This window comes from Carassius carassius, chromosome 49 (genome assembly GCF_963082965.1).
Source record: "Carassius carassius chromosome 49, fCarCar2.1, whole genome shotgun sequence".
Taxonomy (NCBI): Eukaryota; Metazoa; Chordata; class Actinopteri; order Cypriniformes; family Cyprinidae; genus Carassius; species Carassius carassius.
This window is the reverse complement of record NC_081803.1, coordinates 14,358,989-14,385,546: the sequence shown is the minus strand read 5'-3', so window position 1 is coordinate 14,385,546 and position 26,558 is coordinate 14,358,989. Positions and strand designations below refer to the sequence as shown.

Sequence of the window (26,558 nt, the reverse complement as noted above, 5' to 3'; positions counted from 1 at the left end):
TTGTTTGTGTGTGAGCATTGTGGTGTGTGTTAGGAAGTGTTTCAGGCACCTTAATGCCAACATTTAACTTCTTCACAAGACTGATATTCTCTTTATAAAATCCATTGCTAATATTGTTTCTGAACTCTGATTATATATACAGTAGTCAATATCTGAAGTGGATAAATAAAGTTAATCAAAGTTAACTTTTGTCAAAGAACGGGTATTGTTTTGGTTTTATGACAACTTTGATGAAAGCTTTTGATCCTCTTCAAATGTTGACTACTTTGTGTATGTGTGTATATATATATATATATATATATATATATATATATATATATATATATATGTGTGTGTGTGTGTGTGTGTGTGTGTATTTATATGTGTGTATGTATATATATTTACTGTGTGTGTATGTATATATGTGTGTGTGTGTGTGTGTGTATATATATATATATGTACTGTTCCATATTCTGCTCAGACTGATTTTAAATATTTATGGGAACAGCAATTGAATTCACGCCTGAAAAATATACTGTGTACTGTCTGTATGACTGAGATCAAATGTGTTTCTTGTTTACACCTGCAAGATCTCAAAATATTGCTATGCAGCCATTGTGAATTCGGGAGTGACTCCAGTATTCTGGTCACACTGTAACAGTAATTTAGAGGATTCACTCCTGCATTTAAACACAGTTGTCGCTTTTCACTTATTCACAAATTATTTTAATGTTTTTATTCACGTTTTTGCTTTTTAGAGGCTGAATGCATCTCATAGATGTTATATCTGTACTATAATTGATGTTAAAGCCTCTAAACATTCCCACGTGTCCTCTATAGCTTCTTTCAGGGAGGCTGCGAAGCACTTAACTTCAGTTTAGTTTCAGACACCAACCTAATTGAAAAAAATGTGCTTGTGGTGTTGTGTTGTACATCAAATGACCCGCATCCAAACTGATGTACCTGTGTAAATCAGATTTGAATTGGCTGGTCATTTCAGTCACATGACAGTCACGTTCAGAATTGAGTGATAGACACGCATGGCCGCCCGTCAAGCCGAGTTGAACTGAAATAAGAGTTGAACTGAACAAAAAGGCAGTTGCCTTGGCTACAAAAGGGAACACACTAAGAGAGCATATCATTCACATTCAGACTTCCTCTTGCAGTTTTTAGATATGACACACTCTCACGCACCACACATGCACATCACACATAACACACCCCATCAGCATTTCCTGTACCTTCAGAGAATACAGAGAGGGGGAGGGATGTAAGCCGAAAACTGCGATCTCGACTGTAGCTTCATGGACAACGTGCATAGGAATGACATGTTTTATTTCCTCTCTGTCAGCTTTTCGTTCTCCGACTGTACTCGCACACTCTCTCTCTTTTACTTTCATGTTCCACAGGGGCTAATAAAATAGTTTGATTACATAATTAACTTGGCTGTCTCATTAAGGAAAATCAACGGGAACAGGGCCATAATTAGTCATATAGCAATTAGCATTTGAGGGGGGCAGACAGTTATGAAAAAGCGTGTGTGTGTGTGTCAGAATGTCTTAGTCCTTCAGTGTGAAGGGTTGGCACTGGTCCCTTACCACCGCTGCGTTCTACCCTGCTTTCACTTAACATCGCATTTCCTTTATGTAAGAAACAAATTAACACCCTGGCAAATATGAATTAGTATAACTTATAACCTGCTAACCTGAAAGTTGTCAGCCTAATTGTTTTATTTTTGTATTTAAAATTTTATACGAAATAATGTTATTTCTATTTTTAATATACATTATGATATATAAACTATTATTATATTTACCGGTATTATGTTTTCTATTTTTGTATATATAAAAATATTTATTTTGCTTTGTTTTTGCAGAGAATTCTACTGCCCTTAGTTTATTGTGGTCGTTCCAAAGGGCTTAGACTATTCAATGTTTTTCAGTTGTAACTTTTAAAGGAGATGTTTAGTTAATTATTAATAATAATTATTTATGAACGAGTGCATATTGTGTAATCAATGCCCTACTCTAGCAGCAAATTACTATTACCATGGTACATGTCAAGAAAACATAGTACTTGCGTGATATCTGTATAAAATCAGTGATAACACCTTGGTTCTTTTTTGTTAGTGTGATTTAACCAAGCAGAAGTTAAACCGAGGTGCTGGAGCATAGTGTGGATTTATTGGCGTGTTTTGGCTTGGTTTGTTTTTCTAGTTAACATTTTTAGCTGCGGTTGACAATCCGCAAAAATGCAAAAACACTTTTAGGTATTTAGTCGAGCTGCACAGAGACTGGTCCACACTGATCTCCACACACTGAGCTCTCATTCACTGAATCGAACCTTTCACCTACTCTGAACGTGGGACACCCGATATTCTGAGCCATGTGTGTGTGTGGATGTGTGTTTCAGATCCAGTCTCGGCTCTGGAGGCAGGTCAGCAACTCCAGGTGACTGTTCGGAAGATGCACGACTTGGAGACAGAAAACCAGAGGCTCAAAGATACACTACAAGAGTACGAACGAGAAATTGCAGAGGTTAAAAACCAAGGTAACCACCAGCTTCTCAATGCTGCTTGAAATGAAGGAAAACAACAACAACAACACACACACACACACACACACACACACACATATATATATAATTTTTGTAAATAAAAAATGTATTTCTTTGAATGGAGTTCATTCAATGAACAACATCTATAAATATTTAAAACATGATAAATGTCTATAGTATCACTTTTTATGTGATACACACACACACACATAAATTAAATAATACAATTCAGCTTTGCTATTTTAGAAATAAGTATTAAAATAGATTCAAATAGAAAAGTTATTTAACATTGTAATAATATTTCACATCATTACTAATTTTATTTTTTATTTATTTTTTATTAACTATTCGGCCTTAGCCTGCTTTACACAATCCATTCTTAACGGATGAAATCAAGTTTTATTAAATCACTTCATTACTTCCTGCTGAATATTTTATTGCCCTCAGAATTATGTCCCATAATTTTAATGAAATTCCATTTGAAAGCACTTTTATTTTGTAAAAGAGGATTTATCTGTACCTAGCCGATTAAATGAGTTACGCATATGTCATGTTGGCAGGCAGCATATGTGTACCCACATAAACAGGGCCCTATTTTTGTTCAAATGAGCTGTAGTCATCTGAGCTCTATTTCTGTCCCGCTGCTGTTTCAGCCAGACATGTTTCCTGGTTTTTCCTTTTTTTTTTTTTTTTTTTTTACATAAACAAGTCTGTGGAAATCCCCTAATCGATGCAGTTCAATAGCGGCAATATTTTATTTGTCCCACATGAGCCGTAGGTACCGCCACATGCGACCTCTCTGTCGCAGACACATGTGTGCATGTACACACACACAGGTGTGTTTCCGTCTGAGCGGTCCGCTAGTTAATCCTTCCTATTCTACACGCTGATCTTTCTCAGGTCAGTGATCCTCCAGTCTCCCAGTATTTAAAGTCCAGTTTAGCATTTAAGGGTCTAAAAGGGCTCTTGTGGGACTGCTGCTCATTGATTATGTGTCAGTGGTGAAGTGCTGGAGTTTAAATCACCGCAGATGGCTGTGCAGGAGATGGAGAGAAGAGGAAAAAGCTCTCTATCAGGGATATTTTGTGTGGATGTGTGTGTGTAGATATGTAAACACACATTTTTCTGTCACAGAGGGGACTTCCCCTTGACTTCAGTTGTTTTTATACTGAGCTTTCCTATCCTCTTACCCATAAATGTAACTTGGTTTAGCATTTTCTTTAAATGAACATTTTACCATTAAATGAAAATTTAGTTTACTCACCAAGAACCGTTTCAAACCCAAATGACTTCCTGCTGTAGAACCGGAAGCATGCAATTACAAAGAATGTTTTCCATGCCATTACATTGCACCATTTTTGAACCTTGAAAATTCAATTCACAAATCAAAGGCACTAATAATGTATGATAAAAGTGGTTCATATGACTTGTGCACTGGATTCAGAGTCATACAGTAGCTTTGGGTGAAAGAATTTAAGACATTATTCAGTGATAATCTTCCCTCAAGTGGGCTGTAACCTCGAGAACTGCACTGACTGGATCACTGAGTTTGATTTTCAGTGAAAAATGACTTACATTTTGGTTTGTTTTCACACAAAGAAGTCATGTGGCTCCAAAAGAATTGGAATATAGTCATATGAACTACTTTTATGATGCGTTTGTGTCTTTTTGAAGCTGCAGTGCCCATTCATTGTAACTGCCATGGTCTTCATTGCTCCTTTTGTGTTCCATGGAAGAAAGAAAGGTATATGGTTTTTGAACGACTTGAGGGTGAGTAAATGATGACAGATTTGTCATTTTTGTGTGAATTGTTCCTTAAAGATATAATTTAGTATACTTATTAAGTGGTTTTCCTCTTGGCCGATTTCAGGGTTTACTATCCTTGGGGGATAATTGAGCCCCGCAGTGTAGACAAAACCTAAACCCCACACACCCCTAGGTCTCCACTGTCTGTCTTTTTCATGCTTCTCTCTGTTTCTCTTCTACAGAAGTCACTATTAAAGCACTTAAAGAGAAGCTGGAGCAGTATGAGCATTCTCTGCAGGCCAAGAACACAGAGGACGCTCCCGATCAGAACCAGGACCCATCAGGAAGAGAAGAGGGGGAAAGCAAAGGGGAAAACCTTCCTAACAACTATGCAGACAAGGAGAGGTTAGCCTGACTGTTGCACATGATTGCATTATGAATTCATAGGCTGTGTTTCAAAAACTAGCAAGCTGCCTTCCTAGCTAGCAGTTTTGAGCTACATAGGTAAGTTTGAAATAACATCAGAGAAATCATAAGAACATAAACGCATAGCTTGAAAAACGAATTTCTCGGTTCTTAAGCAAAATGTTTGGTAAATAAATGTAATCACTAAATATATAAAACCTATTAAAAAATGCCCAACAGTATTATAACCAGAAAGGAAATGAAATATAAATATAAATTTGAATAACTTAAAGTATCTTAATGATAGTAAATTAACACTGAAAACAGCCGACAGTTCAATAGAAGATACAGCTGTATGTTCACATCAGAAATATTTAGTCATTAAACATAAAAAATGTTATATAATATCACTGCATCTAGTCATTTTATTTATATGCACTGCATCTAGTGATTATTCATATGTTCATATCAGTTTGCAGTACTCTGTGTTAATGTGTCTATCCTGTCTGCAGATTAATATATGTTGGGAAATTTGTTTAAGTTGTCAATGTACAGTTGTTTTAATTCTCCTCTGGATGTCTATGCAGTCAGCCACATCAGAGCCAGGACAGCAGGACAGAAGACTTGAACATGAAAACGCAGTCCTTACAAACAGGTTTGCTAATGCATTAACCGTCAAGTTGGGTGTTTTTGCAGTTGCATACATGTAATCTGACGTAGTTGAGTTCTTTAAGCCTGTTTTACAGACATGCATTTCATTTCATTTCACAGCACTTGAAGCAACTCAGGCAGAACTCCATGAACTGAAGATAAAATACGATGAAGAATCCACAGCAAAGTGAGTAGCCCGTTTTCATTCTGATGGGACGCAACAGGAGACCGCGTGGATTAGTATCGAAATGGCTTGGATTCCCCCTTCTGTATTTCCTTGACTGTCTGCTAGGCATGCTGTGTGCTTGTCTCACCTTTGCACACACAATTACCCACATTTGCGTGTCCGTACAGACACAGACAAACACACACACCCCTTTGATCCGCACTAAAACAGCTCATAATCCTTCTGCAGACAGGTTTTATTATGGGGGAAAACACAGTGTGGTAAAATCACACCTTCATTCATGGACAAGTTGATATTTAATAGTCCTCACGTCCCGCCCATGATGCCTTTATGGCTACACGAGACTGAATAATGGATGACACAATCCTTCATATCTCGCACGGATGCTCTGAGTGATTCTCTGAGAATCCTGTAATGAAGGGATTTGTACCATCGGATGACATTTTGTGGGCGGTGAATCAGTTTGTGCATACGTGCTTTTTGTTTGTGCATTGTGTCTGTTTGCCTTGATCTGGGTCATGCATGTGTGTCTGTGTGCGTCTGCATGTGTGCATTCTTCTCTCCCTGTCATGTGGTCTGGGTTAGGTGACAATTTCCTCGTCTTGTTGTCACTGAGGAATGCATCCTGTTGCAGAGTGCGCTCGCTGTGGGCTGTTTCGGCGCAGTTCTCTGCACTGAGTGGCATAATTACACCACCTGTGATTAAACCAAACCCTGCCGTGCCCGACCCCCAGCACTGTTCATTTAAAGTCAAAGAAGCCACTTTATTTTAGAACAGAAACCCTCCGTGGTGACCTGTGATTGAACTGAAAGGTCAAAGCAGGGTTTATTTGAGAAAAAGACATGCTTTTGATTCCACGATCACTGTAGACACGGATCTAACGAGAGAGAAATCTCGCTGTCATGCTTAAGCACAAACATTTGAATATGACTGTGTGCATACAAACGCAAACAAGAAAGAGACACACGCACACATATAAGAAAACGCATTGTGACATTCAGTAACATTGGCCTGTTTCCAATCTGCCCTGTCTCTCCCGGGGACTCTTACAGAGTGTGGCAGGTAAAACGTTTCCACTCCATTAGATCTCATATCTGTTTCTCATCCTGCTTTCTTTTAGCTTGTTATTTTATTAAGTACATTTTTTGTCTAGAAGTGTGACTGATTATTTGCTAAATTTATTGGTTAGGATTTTGCTGCTGATATGAAATGGAATAACATTGTTGATGTTGCAATGAATTTAATGTGCTAAAGGGATTTGCCTTCTCGTTCACGTGTGTGTGTGTGTGTGTGTGTGTGTGTTTGTATAATTGATTAAATAAACACATGAAATTAAGTGATTTTCTATATAACAATGCATAAAATGTCATAAAAAACAACATGTACATGCATTTCAAATATCTTGTAATACAATTATAATTAATTTATATATAGACCCCTTTTCTATTAGTAAACAATGTGTTTTTTTTGTGGGCGGAGCTTAGGTGGAGGCAGAAAGATTCCCCTGACCGCTTTACTAACACTATGAAGTTTTGTTACTTGAATATGTAAGGTCACTCACTGTCCGTGACAGTGATTGTTATTTGAAAAAGTTAACTTTAACGGACGAAACCAGACTGGCCGACCCATACACACTCACTCAATGGATGGACAGTCTTATAGGATTACCTGCGGTTGAGTGACTACTTGATAGAGAAACCTAACATGTATAATAAAGAGAAACTCACCTGTGTCTGTCTAGTCATGAAGATGTATATCTTTCAATGGCAGCAGGCAGCTATTTTTACAGCTATATGTGACCCTGGACCACAAAATCGGTCTTAAGTCGCTGGGCTATATTTGTAGCAATAGCCAAAAATACATTGTATGGGTAAAAATTATTGAATTTTTTTTAGGCCAAAAATCATTAGGATATTAGGTAAAGAGCATGTTCCATGAAGATATTTTGCTAATTTCCTACCGTAAACATATCAAAACTTAATTTTTGATTAGTAATATGCACGGGATAGTGCCACATTGAATATAAAGGATTTTGTTTGGACAACTTTAAAGGGGATTTTGTCAATATTTAGATTTTTGGCACCCTCAGATTCCAGATTTTCTAATATTTGTATTTCGGCCAAATAACAGACCATACATCAATGGAAAGCTTATTTATTCAGCTTTCAGATGATGTATAAATCTCAATTTTGAAAAATTGACACCTGGTTTTGTGGTCCAGGGTCACATATGAGAGTGATCTGGGCCAAAATACAAAAAAGATTAAACATTTAATGTGAAGGATATATTATTATGGATATAGATGTATTAAATCATGTGTATGGATTATGGTTATAGATGTATGTATGTATGTAATGGCCAAATAATTATTTTAAAGTACTGTACCCCCTGTAAATGATGTAAGTTTACAGTGACATTACATTACCTTTACATTACTTTGCATACAGTACATTTAGTCTGTATGCAGTCAGATGTGAATATTTTCTAGAAACAAGAAATCCAGAAATGACTTTCTGTATTGGATTATTCTTTTTTTTTACCAAGTTCTTACAAATTTCAGCCACAATCAATCACAATGTATAAACAATTACAGTTTATTATTTGTTGTTTTACACACATGCACACAGATTTTCACACACGATGTAGGCTACTCTTGCATGTTGTGAGATGCATACGAAATCTTCAGACACGTAACACACACCATAATCCATAACAACAAAAGACAATACTTTATTTAACCTTTTCTGATAAGTAGTGTGCACTACAAATGTGAGAATTTTTGACAATTGTTTCTGTCCAGTCCGCTCGTTTTATTGCGTTTTAAACCATAGCTGTCGTCGATTTTTGTCTGCCAGTGGCTGCAGATATGAGATAAAATTTCAAATTGGATCCTGTACTCCGTTGATTCTGGCACCCAACATCACACAACAAGATGATATTTTAAACTCCTTATATATCCGAATCTCTACTGATTTGTATTGGCCGCCTCCAGATTTACCTTTTGTTTTGCCATTTTATGTATTTTATGTATGTGTGTGTGTGTGTCTCTCTCTCTCTCTCTCTCTCTCTCTCTCTCTCTCTTTATATATATAAATCTTTATTATTTAAAATTCTCCTTTTTTACATTACTTACATTGAAGCAAAATATTGTCATCATTTAATCAAAATGTTAACTATTTTGCTACTAGTAGTTGTTAGTGTTTTGTGGTCTGCATGCTGTACACATATAGATTTGTGCTTTACACATCCTATTTTGCCTAAGCCTGAAACATCTATAATCCAAGACTTCGTCGTTGTTGATATTACTGACTTAATGAGGTTACGTGATTCTGTGCATGTGTCTTTGGTAGGGGATAAAGGAATCCCGCCCCCATCTAAGAGCCCTTTCCTGGCCCCAGGGTTTTACATGCTCCGTTAGCTCAGTTCATCCACAGTGACAGTAGGTGGATCTCAACAGGAAGGGTGCCTAGACGTTCGTGTGCGTGTATCACATAGTTAAACATAAGAATGTGTCATGCTCCACAGTGCTTCAGTAATAAGCCAATGAGAAAGGAAGTCCCTCGGTGGGCAGTTGTTCTGCCTTGATGCGGGGCGGTTAGCTCTGGGTGTTCAGCAGGTATGGACACAAAATCCATAATGTTAACCGGTCATCACCCATATATGAACCGTGGAGATGTTTGTAGTCATGCTTATTGAAAACTGTGCTAAACTCAATGTGGAGTCAAATAGAATGGAATAACAATTAAGTGCACGCTGCTGAAATTTTTTTAATTGTTGTTCCGTCTAAACCTTACAAAGTTTTCAATCTCTAAACCGACTCTTCCTAACTGCTGATGCAATCTATGCCATGTATGTGGAGGAAACTAATATTAATCATTGAAATCTCAACCTGCCATGTTTTTATTTTTTGTTGGAAAGCAGAGGAACTGCTGGTTTTTTAATCCAGTTTTCACCCTTTTAACATTACGTTTGTCTTTAACTAGTCAGTCCAGTAACATCATTCCTATTTTTGTCTCTCATATCCCTTCCTGTCGTCTCACCCTCCCCTTCCTCTTTCTCTTTTTTAGTTCAGTCTGAAGGAAGGATGGTATCAGCTGCAAAGAGAGTGTGTATTTGGTTTGTGTGTGTGTGTGTCTTGGGTTCAGGGTGAAAAGAGGAGCAGGGTTCAGTCAAGCGTAATAATGGAATGCTTCAATTCGCTTCGCTGTTTGTATGCGACTTCTCTCCCTTTCCATCTCTCTTTTCCCCTCCCCCCACTGCCCTCCCCCACTATCCCTCCCCTCCCAGACGTGTTCAGGGTGGAATGTCCGCCTTTCTCACAGGCCCGCGAGGTGTCTGTCGTCCCAGCCATCTATCTTGTTCTCTCTCTCTTAGGGCTCTGTGTTGTGCTGAAATTTTAATCTTGTTCTTTTCCATCCAAGACTCTCCTCTCATCCCTCCTCAGGACCTCCTCATTAACGTCCTGCCAGCTTCAGTAACTACAGCTGGCACAGACATGGGCATCGGCCCATGCATGTCTGCACAAACACACGCCAGTGCTGATACACAACAGTTACTGGATTTTTTTTAAATGCTGAGGTCTATTTAACACATTATAAACATCAGACTTGGAGTTCGTATTTAACCTAGATGTCCATATTTAACTTATTGCATTTATATTTAACTCAACTCATTTATATTTAACTTACTGTTTTCATATATTTAAATAACTGCCTTTAAAATGTAGTATAGTCATCATTTTTTAAACTTCATGTATTAATTTTTAACTCAGCATTTTTAACTCGTGTTCATATTTGGCTCAACTTATTCATACATAACACATTGGTTTTATTTTTAACTTAATGTTTCCATATTTAACTTTAACTTAATTTCACATTGAACGTTTCAAAAGTAACTTAGTGTTGTGTTATTAGTGAATTATTTAAATGTAACCTTAGGTTTTTGTTTAACTCAACTTATTTATATTTATCTCAGTATTTAAATCAGCTTATTTGTATTTAGTTTAACATTTCCGTTTTTAAATGTAACATTTTCATATTTAAGAATTCAGCACTTTCATATTTAACTCAATATAAATGTTTATGAATTTAGTTAGAGTTGTTTATATTTAACTTAAACTTTCCAGTTTAACTCAGTCTATTTAACTTAATGTTTTCCTATTTAACTCAACATTTGTATTTAACAATCTGTTTTTGTATTTCAGACAGCTAACTTAATGTATTTGTGTTTAGTGTTTTTGTATTTGACATACTACATATTCGGCTAAGCCTCAACATATAGATATTTAACATTAACTTACATTTTCATATTTAGCAATCAGTCATATACAAACTTAATACTTTAACACTTAGCCCTATGATTTTTTTGTAGTAAACAAAGCAGAAAAATACATTGAGTGTATTACCTCGGGCAGTTTTAGCAATCCCAGGGCTCAGAGCTGAGTTTGTCATGCTGTGTGGCCTGTTGTGCTTGTTCCCAGCGTGGTTAAACTCTCTCTGGTTTCTCCCTGACTGAATTGGAAAGGAACAACATGCAATTAAAGTTGTTTCTCCTGCGCTGAAAGTGGCAGGTTGGGTTTTGCAGTGTGTCCTTTACGAGACAAATGGGCAGTAGATGGGGAGCTTACAGAAATAGCAGCTGTGTGTGAGGCTTGTGGAATTGTGTGCGTGTGTGCAGATGTTGGATCGCGAGCGTGCGTTTAGGCGGGGATGTGTGCATGTGTTAAAAAGAGAGAGAAAAGGAGATAGAGCGAGTGAATTTCTGTTTGTGGCTTATGTGGGCTCTGCGTGTATGTGTGTGTGTGAGATGTAAACTGTGGAGAAGTGCACCGGGCCAGTGAGCTGGTTCTGGCATGTGAGAGCTGTGCACACGAATTTCTTCGGCTCCCGGTGACATGACAGTCCCCACGGGCTTGCGGCAACTGCGTGTTTGCTGTGAACATACCTTCAGATCCTTTTGTCTGTGATGTTACATGCACTGACTCGGATAAACAGTGCAGTTTGATTCCCTCAAATCCAGGCAGAAGAGCAATGTCAGGCCTGTTCGCACCTCTCAGCCTTTTTTCGTCTCCGCATCCAGCATGTTTTGCTTGACAGGGTCTCTGCTGCTCTATCGGTTGTGTGACATTTCGGAGGGTGGATTTTTGCTCTGTCTGATCCATTTGTCTGTACTCCTATCAGTCTGGCAGGTTTTGAATAACTGTGGGGAACACAAAGGACCTCATCCTACCCACCTGATTTATCTGCACAGATCTACAGTACGCTCGCCGGCTGAGTGTAAAGAAAACATTTCATCTGTGTCAAGCAAGACATTTCGCCGTCCCAGAAGCTCTTACATTGTTCACTGATATTTCCACAGTATTGTGCAGATGTATTATGAGGGTATATAGCTTCGGTATGAGGGTATATGAGCTCGGAACACCATAGTACACTAACTAGCATGAATAGCTAAGTTATCTCTCTCACTATTGCTTATACTAATGGTTATGGGATTCTAAACCAACTTTGTTGTGAAATTCGACCTGTATTATTTGTGGTATAAAACAACGGTACTTCATATCATGTGCTTTGTTGTGGAAAGATATACTGTTGCTTTTCCAAGCTATAAAACTTGCAATTTTCATCTGGACATCAAAAAAAAAAAAAACATAACCGGAAGATGCTGGCCAATATTTGTGGATCAAAATAATAGTTTTTTTTTTTTTGTTCAGGGTCTAGTAAGTAACCAGCTTTTTTTTCCTTCATATTTAGTTTAATGGTTCAGTGTTTTCATATTTAACTAATTTTTATTTTTGGTATTTGACTATTTGATATTTTGATTTACCTCAGCGTGTTTTTTTTATTCAACTTACTATTTTCATATTTATCAGCACATTATATGCATAGTTAACATTTTTACACATTTCTAAACGTTAAGTATTAAACATCAATATGTAGTTTGACCTGTGTAATATTATAGCTATGATATCTCTAATCATGCAACTTGTGCAGCCTTTTTGGTGATTAAATGGGCAAAAAAAAAGTCCCATAGAAGATAGTAGCTGACCAATATCTATGAATCTGGATATTATAGACATTTGGGATATATTTAATTTGGGCTAGTAAGTAACCATTTGGAATGACCTAGCAACCACATATGCCTCATATTTCCTTCAGATAATTTATAAATCTATTATTGGTAAGGTAGAGTATCTCAAGCTAATGAAATTACAGGTAAATCAACATCTTTAGTGTTTAATTTACTCTCTTGAAAACTCTCATAGGTGATTATACACCTGCGTGATTGAAAAATTTGGGTCGATGATGTTTGTTATTTTGAGAGTTAGTAAGGAATGACACTTGAGGATGAGCTTTTTTATCTCCTGGAGGTCAGGCACTCAACAAGAGGAGAAAAAAATCAAACCCTGAGGGTTTTCTTACCACCACAGCCTTCAAAAGGTTAAGAGAGGATGGGAGGATAAAAAAACCCAGCAGGATAAAGCCCAGACTGGCTCCATAAGATAGGGGCCAACTGGAGAAAGAGAGCAAAATGGAAATCTAATGGGCTAAATCTGTGAAATGTCGTACCAGCCCAGGGGGATTTGAGCCGCAGCAGAAACAAAGACACTGGGGAGAGAGCAAGCGAGAGTGAGTTTGAGCTAGACGGGAGAGAGAGAATTGCCTGAAAGAGTTGAATTACAGCCCGAGGATGCATGTAACCTGGACCTCTCTCTCGCTAGCTTCGCCCGAGCACAGAGTTAACCTCCCCTTTCTGACAGCAGTGCGCTGGATGGAAAAGGTCAAAATCAAAGCAGCTGGTTCTCATAATTTATCATGCCAGAGACGACCAAACACAATAATCAAATGTAGTAAGTGTATAATATGCTCCATTCATCAGCGGTAGCTCAGAGAATAACAAAAGAAGTCGTGTTTATATGTTCCTGGATTACATTCACATTGTTATTTCTTTGGACTTTCCCACATTGTAGCGTGTTCTTATGTAGATGATGAAATAATCCGAATTAATGATCTTGCAGATAACCTCTGGCCTCCGGTTCGGGGTGATGAAGAACATGCCGGATTTGAAGGCTGAGCCACGATGGGAGTTGCACGTCTCATACAGTTCTCCTTCTTATCTTTTCATCTGTAAATGGGACATATCATGGAAAAGATTTTTTAAATGTATTATTTTTTTTTTTTTTGGTCTTTTGAAATAAAATTTCAATGTAGAACATTGATGCATTCTAACATGCAAAAGCACCCACTTTAGTCCACTTGAAACATCTTTAAAAATGTTACAAAAATCTACAGGAGCTACACCAGTACACAGAAGCCAATCATAGCTGAGCTCATTTGCATGTAGAATTCTTGAAGATACAGTAGCAAAAACAGACTGTTTAAATATAAGGGTCAAAGAGAGGGCGTAACACTAAATTCTGATTGTTTTTGGTGCAAGAAACTGTGACTAACATAAGTGGATTCAAGGAAAGAAATAAAATACTATGAAAGTGTCAAATATGGCCCCTTTAAGGTCGTCATTTAATGTGTTTTTATAGTGGGGCCCATAAAGGAGGGAGTGAACATGAGCTGACGAGAGCAGAAATGAGAGGAGATTAGGTTATGCAGCTTCACAATCGTGTGTGTGTGTGTGTGTGTGTGTGTGTGTGTGTGAGAGAGAGAGAGAAAGAATGAGTGCCTCTTTACACTGTATTTAAGAGGGATTGTATTTTTTGTCTTCTGTGCCATGACGAGATCATGACACTGTTAATGCATAAAATAAACCTCTGATCTGCAGTCTTTAGGTTTAAAGGAGTATTATATTTCATAATACCCAAATCTGTACTGATCTTACTTTATTTAATGATTCATATTTAACTGTTTGGGTTTGGTAAGTCTCAGAGAGAAAGAAACCTACATATATAATACACATAGCTAAATGTATGTATTAAATAACAAATATCTACATTATTGAAAATTTTCATTTTAAAGTTAAAGTGAAAATTAAAATGGGCTATATTTAATGTCCTTAAATGTGCCATTTCTTATTGCGAATAATCTGTGCACATAATTCCAAATTCAAAACATTGTGGGCTATTTTAACAGCTGTTTAGACATTGTTTTTAGCTCTATTCTGGTAGATGCCCATTTTTCACAATCCAGTTAATGCCCAGTGGATAAACAGCAAGTCCCGGCCTACATTTTTTCTTGTTGAATATTCTGTTTCACTTTGAAATTTCACATTACAGAAGTAAAATGGGTTGTGAATGGGGTTTCACATTGATGTTAGAGAGTCATCATGTAATTGGAGTGAATAATTATGTTTCAATAATAATTTGAAACCGTATTTTCACAGCGCTCTTCACACAACTAAACTCCAACGCAGTATCATCCATGAGATGCCAGAGTCACGCGCTTAAAAGTGCGCACAAAGCTGAGTTAAGCTCATCTGAATCATTAAACCAAATCGTCTCTAATTAAGCTTGGCTGTTGAATTAATTTCAGCTGTGCTTGACTTCTCTCAGTTTGCAGTCACATGGTAAGAAATGTCAATGGGAGAACCGTTCGAGAGGAGAATACAGTGGGTGACAAATAATGCAAGTGCTTTTATCAGATTAAGGGCTCAGTATGTGAGCTAACAAGTTTCACTCGCTTAAAGATTATGTCTCGGTTGAATTTTTGTCTGTTTCAGATTTGGCATCAGCTTTTCTGCTTCAGTTGTGAATACACTGAGTTTAAGATAGTGGTGCAAAAATGGCTACTATACGGAGTAGTAGCCTTAGTACACAAGCTACAACACATTATCATGTGTGAATGTTTTGAGTTCGGTCAAGATTGTGCTACAAAATCAAGCAAATAAGATTTGTTGAATCTGTAGCCTAGCGGCTAATATACATGCTACAGCACATTACCATGTGAATGTTTTGAGTGTGGTAAAGATTGTGTTATTAAAATCAAGCAAAAAAGATTTGTTGAATCTTTAGCCTAGCGACTAGCATACATGCTACAAAACATTATCATGTGTGAGTGATTAAGTGTACGAAGTAGTAGCCTAGCTGTTAGCACGCATGCTGCACATTATTGTGTGTGTGAACGCTTTGAGTTTGGTTAAGATTGTGGTTCAAAATCAAACAAAAATGCTTTGAGCTTAAGATAGTAGTGCAAATCTTTGAAGTATGTGTGAACACTTTGACTTTCGTTATAATAGTAGTACAAATTTAAAAAATAAACATTTGTTGAAGCTTTAGCCTAGCGGTTAGCACACACCATAAACAACACATTATCATATGAGAATACTTTGAGTTTTGATAAGATACAAAATTAAAACAAAAAAGGTGAAGCCTAGCAGTTAGTATAACTAAGCCATTAATGCTGAGTATGTAGTGGCAAAACATCTAATGAAAGAAATGTAAAATGGTTGTCAATTGAGAAAGATATTTTTTTGTAATTATGGCTAGCAGCAATGACTGGGCCATGATAACCAGCCATATTTTAAAGGGATAGTCGAAGATTCTATCGCCATTTATTAACCTCAAGCTGTTCTAAACCTGGATGAGTTTCTTTCTTCTCTGGAACATGATTTTAAATATTTTGAAGAATGTTGGTAACCAAAAAGTTGATGACTTGAATAGAATGGATGAAAATACTATGTAAGTCAGTGAGGACCATAAGCTCTTTGGTTACTCAAATTCTTCCAAATACTTTCTTTTATGTTCCACAGAAGAAAGAAGTTTATGCATGTTTGGAACCGCTCGAGGGGTGAGTAAATGATGAGCGAATTAAGATTTTTGAGCGAACTATCCCTTTTCCCTAATTCCTCAGCCTTGATTATGGATTTGGATCACAGTGTTTTCAGAAACCAAAAAGTTGCCGTGAGTGTTGGAAATGGGCTATCTTTTGATGTTTTTCCTGACAGAGTGTTGAAAGCTGTATTTGAGAGACCAAACTACACTCATTTGAGTTGCATGTTTAATGGGGACATACAGTACTGTTAACCTTTATTGAAAGCAGTTGTGTTTACACACCTAAGCCAAGCCATGCCATTTGCTAGGCTGGGCTGTTTGCTAGCAGAATTGAGAATATTATATCAGATTAGTGTGTATTAAAAGGAGTCTGAGGCCTATATTAGTGTAATCCCTCTGTTTTAACCTGGACTTGTCCATGTGGCTGAGTCGTGAACCCAATGCTGGGCTACACAGCTCACAGTCCATCGGATTACTGTGAAATCGAGAGGGGTTAATGGCCCTGTGTGTGTGTGCCAGTGTGCGTATGGGTGTGTGCAAGTGTTCACATGCATGACGGGGTTATGGAAGTCCAACTGAAACGGCTGATCTCTACACAACAACACACGCACACCCAGATGCTTTTATGATGAATGCTCTCACGAACGCATCTAGCTGCTCGTAATTGCATATGCACACATGCAAGCGGCCCAGAAGTGAGGCAAGATGCTGATTACCCGTTTTATGTTGATGTGAGGTCTTCTGTTCCACCTGGTCTGTTCCTTACGTGACCCATTTTTATTACATTGCATTATGTTGCATCATTGTGTTTTACTGCAACAAACCTGTGCTACCATTTCCCTCCTGCCTGCATAAGTAATGTGCGCCTTCATTTTTCAGGGCCAATGAGATTGAAGCGGTGATGACAGATTTGGAAAGAGCCAATCAGGTAAAGCCCATATTCCTCATGGAAAAGTGACCCGTATTTCTATTGTATGCAAATCTAAGACATAATAAGAGGTTGTTTGGGTCTTTTATTAATATCTCTGGTCTAAGAGACTATACAGAAAATTCAGTGCTAGATTGCAAATTTCTTTAATTAGCACTCAACTTTATTGGAGTCATATATATCCAAGTTCCAGATATCCTAATTCCCTCCATCTGCTTTCCTTTTGGAAGAAATCCATCTTTCCCTTGCACTTTTTTCGAGCTCTGAGCGCCAACGGCTAAATCTAAACGGATATCAGCTCTTTTATGTAATGCATTTTAAAGAATCTCTTGCCTTTTCATGGGTTTCGTGCATTTTGGGAAATTTTTATTTATTCATTTTTATCATCAGTCTATAATTTTTCTGATCTTAAATGTTTGAGAAAGCTGATCTGAATGAATATTTTTTAAATGTAAAATTAATAGATCTCCTCTTGACTTATTTCTTGCTAACATACTCGTTTTTTTCTGAATGTATCTGTTTGTAAACACTGTAGAATCAGTTTGCTTGTCTAAAAATGATAAACTAAGTTTTATGTTTTTAAAAATGTAGGGCAAGCGATAAACAAACACCCGAGTAAAAAGTTTATAATCTTTCTTTTCATTAGCATTATTATTCTAATCAACAGAAAAAAATAACATTTGGTAAGACTTTTTACGTAGACGTTTAGAATAAATTAGCATAATTAAGCTCATCATTACCATAAATGCATAAAGATGGTTGGATTCTGTGCAGCTAAAGGTTGAATGCTTTAAGCAGCTTTTACAATACATTTAACTTTTGAAGTCTCATCGTGAATTTAACTATTTGTCTTTAGGTCAGGCATCCATTCTAGGGCAACAAATTAATTAACACCACAATCTTTATTTAAATTGAACTCTGCGTGATTTGCATATTCTGTGAATCAACCAACCGTACATACCTTGACACACTTTAGCTTGAATACTAGAGCACTCAGCCAACTAGGACTCATGTGAGTTCAGTTAACATTTTTCAGCCCAGCCATAAAAATACAGGCCTGTGATCTTTTAGCTCCCCGTCTTTACAATTTTCAAATGTTTGTTGATATAATGGTTATGTATCCTCGACTTAGGCAATTTTAAAATCCATTTGTTCTGTTTGTGGCCCACAGAGGGCCGAGGCAGCAGAGAGGGAGGCTGTGAGCCTGAGGGAACAGCTCACTTCAGCTCAACCATCCAATCAGATCCAGAAAGCACCAGAAATGGTAAGAGTGAAACTCTACATGTCTGTACTGTAAAGGGACAGAAGGAGGAGGGATGCATTCACATTGATGTTGTAAATACCTGTAGAATTGTAATATATTATAACAAGCAACATATTTATAATATAGTAATATTAAGATTGATAAATCAATTAAGGCTGTCAAAAGAAATCAGGATTTGTAAATTATTTGTAAAAAAAATAGTATAATGCATACATTAGAAGCACGAATAATGTCTGATTTTTTTAAAATAATTGTAAATGTATATTTTTTATATGATGCTTAATATTCTAGTGTTGTTGCAAATAGTGTAGCCAGTTTATATTTGCAGGATAATTTTTTATATTATAATGAAATATTTATCCATTATACATTATTAGTAATTACATTTTAATATTCATTAATTTATAATGAATAAATAATTAATGGAGCAATCAATTATGAATAAAAATCTAAAATGTGTGTATTTTTGTGTACAGGACAAGACTCCGGAGGCGCTGTCTTGCAGCAATTTAGAGGCAGAGCTTGGTGCGAAGGAGAGAGAGGTAGAGCGTTTGGCTGAGGATGTTCAGAGACTTCAGGCCAGTCTGGCCCAGCTCAGCGAGACCTCCACCAATCAGATCAGCCAGCTCGAGCAGCAGCTGAGCTCCAAAGAGGCCCTATTAAAGGTCAGTCAGACCACTGACTAATAGCAAGTGTATTAATGAAAGACATAGGTAATATGTTAAGTAGAGCATAATTTGAGCTCTGATCATGTGTTTAGACATTAAGTGGTATGCGATTAGTTAGTCCTACATTCCATTGTACTGTACCATTACTGTGATAAAATCGCTGTGCCATACAGACTTCTATATAAGCATTAATGTACTATTAATGTGCATTAATACGTGCCACTCTTTAGTTCACTAAACAGCTGTAGCAAGTGAAAGAGCCTGGTGGGTCATTATAGAGCTGCAGTCCATCTAAAGTCACATTAACACTGGACTCCTGACACAGGCTGGATGAAGCAAGTGGTCCTGCTCGTGGCAGCAGTCAGATCTCTGCTCTGCGGGTGCAGGACAGGCCTGTAAATGTTGCAGCGGCTCACACGAGCCATGAGACCCATGTAGTGAATTCTTAGAGTTTGAATGACAGCTGGTTGGATGGCAGGAGACTGAGCTGAGATGAAGCCATGGCTGAGCCTCACTCCGAGAGACTGCTCTGATCTGGCTTGCCTGTAGTGGACTTAGCTTCTACTGCAGAATCTGAGCATGTACAGTGCCGGGAGATTAATGTGCGCATATATGTTCTCACACATATAGACACACGCTTACTGAATAGGGATAGAGCGCAATGTTTTTTTTTAAGGGTGTTATCTTGAAAACAGAATGGCTGATATAAAGCCAGACTATATAACACAATTTAATGATAGCAAATAATAGTACACGAAATAGTTGAATATATATATATATATATATAAGTTGGTGGGTTAGTACGTTTTTTTTGTGGGATGTTTTGAAAGAAATTTCTTCTGCTCACCATGTCTTCATGTATTCGATCGGAAAACTATTAAAACAGGAGTATTATGAAAAATTGTTACAATTTACAAGCTGCAACTTTTTACAATTTTGAATATACTTTGAATATATATTTACAAACTTTGCTTTAATATATTTTAAAATAATGTATTGTGACGTGTAAAAACGTGAAAAATGTATTTGAAGTAGAAATCTTTTGTAAAATTGTAAATTTAATTACTGACACTTTTGATCAGTTTAATGCATCCTTGCTGAATAAAAAAAAAGTCCTTAAAAATCTTACTGACCGCAAACTTTCAAACAGTAATGTGTATAAACAAATATATTGTTATTTGAATCGAATATAATTTGATTTATCTTTATTTATAACTTAACTTTCTTTTATCAAAACATTTTTATCAGTAATTTTTATTGATTTAATAAAGTTAGTATTTTTTATTTTTTTTATTTTATATCATATTTATTTTGAGACCCTTAAAGTGATAGGTCACCAAAAAATGTAAATCTGTCATTCATTACTCACACTAATGTTATTCCAAAACAATATACTGTTTTTATTCCATGGAAACTATTGGATAATATATTCCATGGACCCTCTGTACAAATCTACACAATTCTAAATTGACAGAATTTTCAGTGGAATATTCCTGTTAAAGTGTCTCTAAAGTGAATATTGTGAGATCAGTGATTCACAGGACAAATTTGATTATAAATATGTATATCTGCCTTTTCCCTTCCCAGCAACTTGAAGAAAAGCTTCAAAAGCAGTCAGACTACGAGGAGATCAAACGAGAACTCGGGTAAGTTTTGAAGCACTAATTCTGTCAGCGCAAATAATCCTGACGCTTCAACCTTTTCCCTCACATTTATGTGAATATTTTAGCATTATTAACATTATTTTAACGCTAATGGGGATTGTTGCATCAACCTTAACGTGACATTCAAGTGTGTAATAGCATGAATTGGCTTTAAGGTGGGCCTAAATAAGCAAAGATTTTGTTTGGAGTGACCTGACCTGGTGTTGTTTATCCACATACATAATTAAAGACCCTCAGACCATCCTTACCCTTTATCCACTGCTGTGTTATGCATGTATCTTCCCCATCCTCTATCGCTCCAGGGCTCGAATTGTGAGTGTTCAGTACCTGGTGGCCTTGAACTTTACAGTCAGATGTACTGAATTTGATCTGAAGTAGTTAAGCCAGCTGATATATGAACCGCAGAGATCGCCAAACCCCGTCTGCGCACAGACCTTTTATTCCCATATTTTACCAGAAGGAATCTTACTCTGCGGTAATCTCAGTTCTGTTTAATAAATTCAAAGAACCTTAGGTATGCAAGGAGTATTGGGTCTTATTTTTGAGAAAAGCGGATTAAGCACGCTTTGTTGTCGGAGTGGTTTCTGCTCGGGACTGAGGGATTGCTGCGTTTCATCTCCAGCCACAGCTGTAATGAGGAGGCTAACGTAGTTTGCATCGGCGATAACTTAATTGAGTGATGTGTGTGTTTCTGGCTCGGCCGCTCGTCTGTGCTGTCGATGTGTGTGTTGGGAGGCTTCAGGAGATGTTTGGCTGTCCATTGCATAACTTGATTTTAGGCATAATATTTCCAATTGGGACTTATAAAGCAAATAATCCATGAATAGAGGGTGTTGTTAAGATCTGTGCTGGTCTGATGATCGGCCTAAAAAACTGCTTTGCTGAATGTATATTGATAGCTTGTTGTCTACTCGAGGCACATTCCACTGTAATATAATGAGCGTTTTCACCCAAAAGGCTTTTGAAAATGGCCCTGTTTAATCCATAGATAACAGATCAGTGCTGGGTAGAGTGCAGCTAGGCACACAGGTTAATTTGAGTAACGTGATTGGAGGTGTCAAAGGAATTTTCGAATTATGATATTGAACGCTGAGCCAACGGTTATTAAGCTGAGCAGCGTTCAGTTCTTGACCTGAATCGGAAAGCGAAGGCTTCTGGATGAACGTTAGGCTTTGTGACACCATTATTTTAATACGTAAACACTTTCTTTCACTCTTAACAGCAACCTGAAATCAGTGGAGCACAACTCATCAGATCATCACACTTCAGTACAGGTAAGAAGAAAGAATGAAAAGAAAGTTGATTGTATTGATTTGTTCTTCCAGTGCATTGTAATAGTTAAAGGCAGCATGCTTGATTGCTTTTGATGTATTGTAAATGCTGAATATTATGTTATGAATTTGTCCTTGTTCATTTCTAAAACTATTTTTTTCCTTTAATAAATACATGTGAAAGAGCTGATAGTGGAGTGTTTTATTTTCTTTCTTTATTTTGTTTATAACTTTCCTTTGGTTTGTTTCTTCCTTTATATTCCTTTTTCTTCATTCCTCATTTCATTTTTTCCTCTTTCCATTTCCTTCCTTACTTCCTTTCTCAATTCTTTCCTTCCTAAACCTTTCCATTTGTTTATTCTTCCCTTTGTTCCTTCCTCACTTTTTTACATTTTCTCTCCCCCCTTTATTTTCTTGCCTTTCCGTAACTTGTTTGTTTCTTCCATTGTCTTTCCTCACTTCCTTTCATTTCTCATTTCATCTGTCCATTTCTCTTCCATTTCCTCTTAATTCTTTCCTTCCTAAACTTACTTTTTTTTCCTTCCTCACTTCTTCTTTCTTTGCTTTTCTCAATTCTTTCCTTCTTAAACTATACATTTTGTTTCTCCTCTTTCCTTCTTATGACTTTGCTTTTGTTTTTCTTCCTTGATTTTCCTTCTTCCTGTTTTTCTTCATTCCTCACTTCCTTGTCCCCACTTCCTCACTTTTCTGTTCTCTCACTTCCCTTCCTTTGCTACCTTCCTGTGTATTTTTATCTCTCACCCTTATCCATCCTTTATTTTAGGACTCATCCAAGCCATTGGAGATGTTGCTGACGGGGAAAGTCCATAGCCAGCTGTCAGAGAGCGCTTTGAAACGACTGGCCAACAATGACTTCAGCGGTGAGTTTACATGGGATCCAGCCTCTTCCGAGGTACATTAACCAGCCAGTCACTGGAAAATTGCGAAGTTGCAGCTTACACACAGGAGCTGGCATGATTTATTGATTCCTTTTTTCCAAACCTAACTTCACCTAAAATGCAAACGGACACACAACATGACCTAATAAAACTTTCCGAACTTTATGGCTGTATGATTTTATTTTGCCCCAAGAAAAAAACAAACAAATATATATCATAACAGATTGTCCTGAGAGTGACGAGTTAGGTTTGGAGGCATTTTTGTTGTTAAGGTCAGTTCATCCTTTTCTAGAGGCAGCAGTATATTACACTTTGGCTTGTAGGAGATCAGGTCACCTGGGGCTTGCATAAATCCTGAACGGCTAGCAGAGATCAGTGTGATAATTAAGCCTTATTTCCCTTTTTCTGCTCTTTCGACCACGCTCTATGAGTGTAAGGTTGGAAATGTCATTACAGAACACCTCTGGACACCCCTATGGAGATCATACATTTAATTTGCGTTTTAAATGTGACTTTCTATCACAAAGTTTGCATTTTTAAACCTGGCATTTGCTGCTGACGGCAGTGTCTGAGAGTCATGTGAGATCGCAGCATGTATCTATCTCTGACAGCCAACAGAATTCTGTTGCGCTGAATATTGATTTTGCCATCACTTTATAAAGTGATGGTATTGTTATGGAAGTGCACACAGCAGAGGTGTTTTGTCATGGCAAAAAGGATAACCGTACTGACACCCACAAGCCCTTGCAGTGAACAGTCCCCACAGCATGAGCAGGTAGCCCACGCACAGTTGCCTGGCCTGATATCTCTGGACATGCCTGCTAGTCTACAGACCTCAGAGGAGATCAGTGTTAAAACATCAGCCTGTGGCACACACACATTCACAACACAGATTTTCTTGAAGCATGCAAAACAAGTCTTTCGCACTTTGTTTCTGCTTGTTTTTTTGTTTTTAGAAAATAACATTTAATGGACATTTTGAATTTATCTTAATTTGATTAATTGGAAAATAAAGGTAAATGTAGATATGGCCATGCACTGAAAAAATTTGATGAAGCTTTTTTCACTCAGAAATTTCTAGTTCCACAAACAATTACAGAGAAACAGCAAGTGACACATTCAGTTGACATTTAAAAAAAAAAAAATTTTTGTACAAAATGTACTCTCAAAAAATGATTTTATGTACAGTGACCGTGTACAGGATATCATTGGAGTTATATTCAGCAGCTCTCTGAACACTTGATTTGTAATTGATCAAATGATATTCTGCAGTCATATATTCGTGAATAATGATTGCTTTGTATAAATATTGTCTTTTGTTCCAGGTAACCAATGCTAGTTTAAATGTCTCTAGTATATCACTCTGTTCTCTTTCTTCTCACATAATTAAACCATTTCAACATTGCATCTATTTATTAAGTAGCCACGTGATAAGTGGCATAATGTACAGTAAGTAGGCCAGTATCCCAAATTAAACACCTTTAGGATGATACAAAATCACCTTGACAGGATTTTACTGTACATTTATCTCCTAAATATTTTTAGCAGTAGTCTAAATCAGTACCCATGATTTTTCTCATCAGATATTTGTAATTTTTTTTCTACAGGATCAGTGCTGCGGAAAAGTAAAGAAACCACAGTGGAAAACCTTCAGCGTCTTCCTGCCACTCCAGTCCCTACCACACTCCAGGGGTCCCCTCCTCCCCCCTCCCCCCAGCTTTTGATGAGGACGGGCACCGCTACCTCCGAATCTGCTGCCAGTGCCAACGGTACCCACCCTTTCTCCCCCACGGGCATCGGGCCAGACTTCTTTACCCCCGGCATGGCCAGCGTGGGTGCCACGTTCCCCCCGTTGGCTGGCAAAATGGCACTCAACTCTCTCCTTCAGAGGCAGCTCATGCAAACCATCTACACCAAAGCCCTCCACGACACTTCTCCAAGTTCTGTGCTCTTCGGGCCACCCCATTACGCTACAACCAACTCTCTCTCCAGCCCCCTACCTCCGCAGTCAGCGGGCAGCCCGGAGGTTAACGGCCTGGCACCCTCTCCCAGCCAGTCGGAGGGTGCAGGCAGTACGTCAGAAGGGGAGGAAATGGACACGGCTGAGATCGCTCGACAGGTCAAGGAGCAGCTGATCAAACACAACATCGGCCAGCGTGTGTTCGGCCATTATGTGTTGGGTCTGTCCCAAGGCTCGGTTAGTGAGATTCTGGCCCGGCCCAAACCCTGGAGCAAGTTGACTATCCGTGGCAAAGAGCCCTTTCACAAGATGAAGCACTTCCTGTCTGATGAGCAGAACATCCTGGCACTTAGGAGCATCCAGGGCAGGCAGAGAGGTCAGTTACAGAGCAGATGATCTCCCATCGCACGTTTATTTTCAAGCAGTATGCATGGGATTAAATAGTGCTCAGTAAACAGCATGGTAATTTCTGTCACATGTAAGCAACTTAAACATAGGCACACTGATGTTAGCAGTCTCGCATTTAGAGCATGTATTTCTTTAAAGAGTCAAATCAGATACTTTAGTCAAATATGTGCAATAACAAGAAAGGGCAGTGCTTTGCGATTGGTGTGATCCAGCTGCGATCCTTATGGAAGCTTGTTTTTTGCCTCAGACTAAAAAATAAAACAGGTAATTGTGAACAAAATTTTTTTTTATAAAAACCTGTGGGAAATAAAGTTGCATTTGTGAGATATAAAGTTACAATAGTTAAGATATAAAGTTGTGATTTTGAGGTGTGGAGTCACAATTGTGAGGTATACAGTCATGAGATCTAAAGTTGCAATTGTGAGATGCTTTCAGTTCTAAAGTCTTATTTGTGAGGTATGAAGTTAGAATTGTGAGGTTTACATTAACATTTGTGAGAGGTAAAGTCATGTTCATGAGATAGGAAGTTGCATTTGTGAGAGATGAAGTCACATTTTTGATGTGTAAAGTAATATTTGTGAGGTATAAAGTCACCATTTTTGACACATTTGAGGGTTGAAAATCTTGAAAATCTTCATTAGTTAGGTATGAAGTTACATTTGTGAGGTAAAAGTAGCATTTCTAAGACCTGAAGTCTTATTTGTGAGGTATAAAGTCGCAACTGTGTCAAATTAAATAAAGAAAGGTATCAAATCATTTTGTGAGGTAGTTGCAAGTGAAATATGAAGTCACGTTTGTGAGGTAAAAACTGGCAAGTAAATGAATTATGAAATCCTGTGGCTCAAGTGGTAGCGCATTGTTTTAGCAGTGTAAGGTTGTGGGTTCGATTCCCAGGGAACACGTTAGGTAAAAACTCTTAGCCTGAATGCACTTTAAGTCGCTTTGGATAAAAGCATCTGCTAAATGCATAAATATATATACATATAGGCTATATCAATATAATATTATATATATATATATATATGAATGTATATTTTCGCATTTGTGAAGTATAGTCATATTTGTGAGATATAAAGTTGCATTTGTGAGGTTAAAAGGTAAAAGCGTTTCTGAGGTAAAGAGTTTCAATTATGAGAAAAGTAGTCACATTTCTGATGTTAAAAAATAAATAAATTTTTTAATTTTTTGTCATGTCACATGTCTTCATTTGTGAGATATGAAGACATAATCATTAAGTATGAAGTCGCAGTTACC

General features: G+C 37.4%; 1 protein-coding gene across 7 annotated transcripts in view; it reads left to right on the top strand.

Annotated features, from left to right (window-relative positions):
• LOC132132644 (homeobox protein cut-like 1) overlaps nucleotides 1–26,558 on the top strand; it is a 107,515-nt gene that overhangs the window by 61,352 nt on the left and 19,605 nt on the right. For all 7 annotated transcript variants that reach the window (XM_059545093.1, XM_059545095.1, XM_059545091.1 and 4 more), the window contains exons 5-15: nucleotides 2,392–2,529; nucleotides 4,524–4,686; nucleotides 5,274–5,341; nucleotides 5,458–5,524; nucleotides 17,122–17,170; nucleotides 18,342–18,434; nucleotides 18,911–19,099; nucleotides 20,690–20,748; nucleotides 21,989–22,040; nucleotides 22,822–22,918; nucleotides 24,544–25,272. In XM_059545093.1, the coding sequence (XP_059401076.1) occupies nucleotides 2,392–2,529; nucleotides 4,524–4,686; nucleotides 5,274–5,341; nucleotides 5,458–5,524; nucleotides 17,122–17,170; nucleotides 18,342–18,434; nucleotides 18,911–19,099; nucleotides 20,690–20,748; nucleotides 21,989–22,040; nucleotides 22,822–22,918; nucleotides 24,544–25,272 (1,704 nt within the window). The remainder of the gene's footprint in view (nucleotides 1–2,391; nucleotides 2,530–4,523; nucleotides 4,687–5,273; nucleotides 5,342–5,457; nucleotides 5,525–17,121; nucleotides 17,171–18,341; nucleotides 18,435–18,910; nucleotides 19,100–20,689; nucleotides 20,749–21,988; nucleotides 22,041–22,821; nucleotides 22,919–24,543; nucleotides 25,273–26,558) is intronic.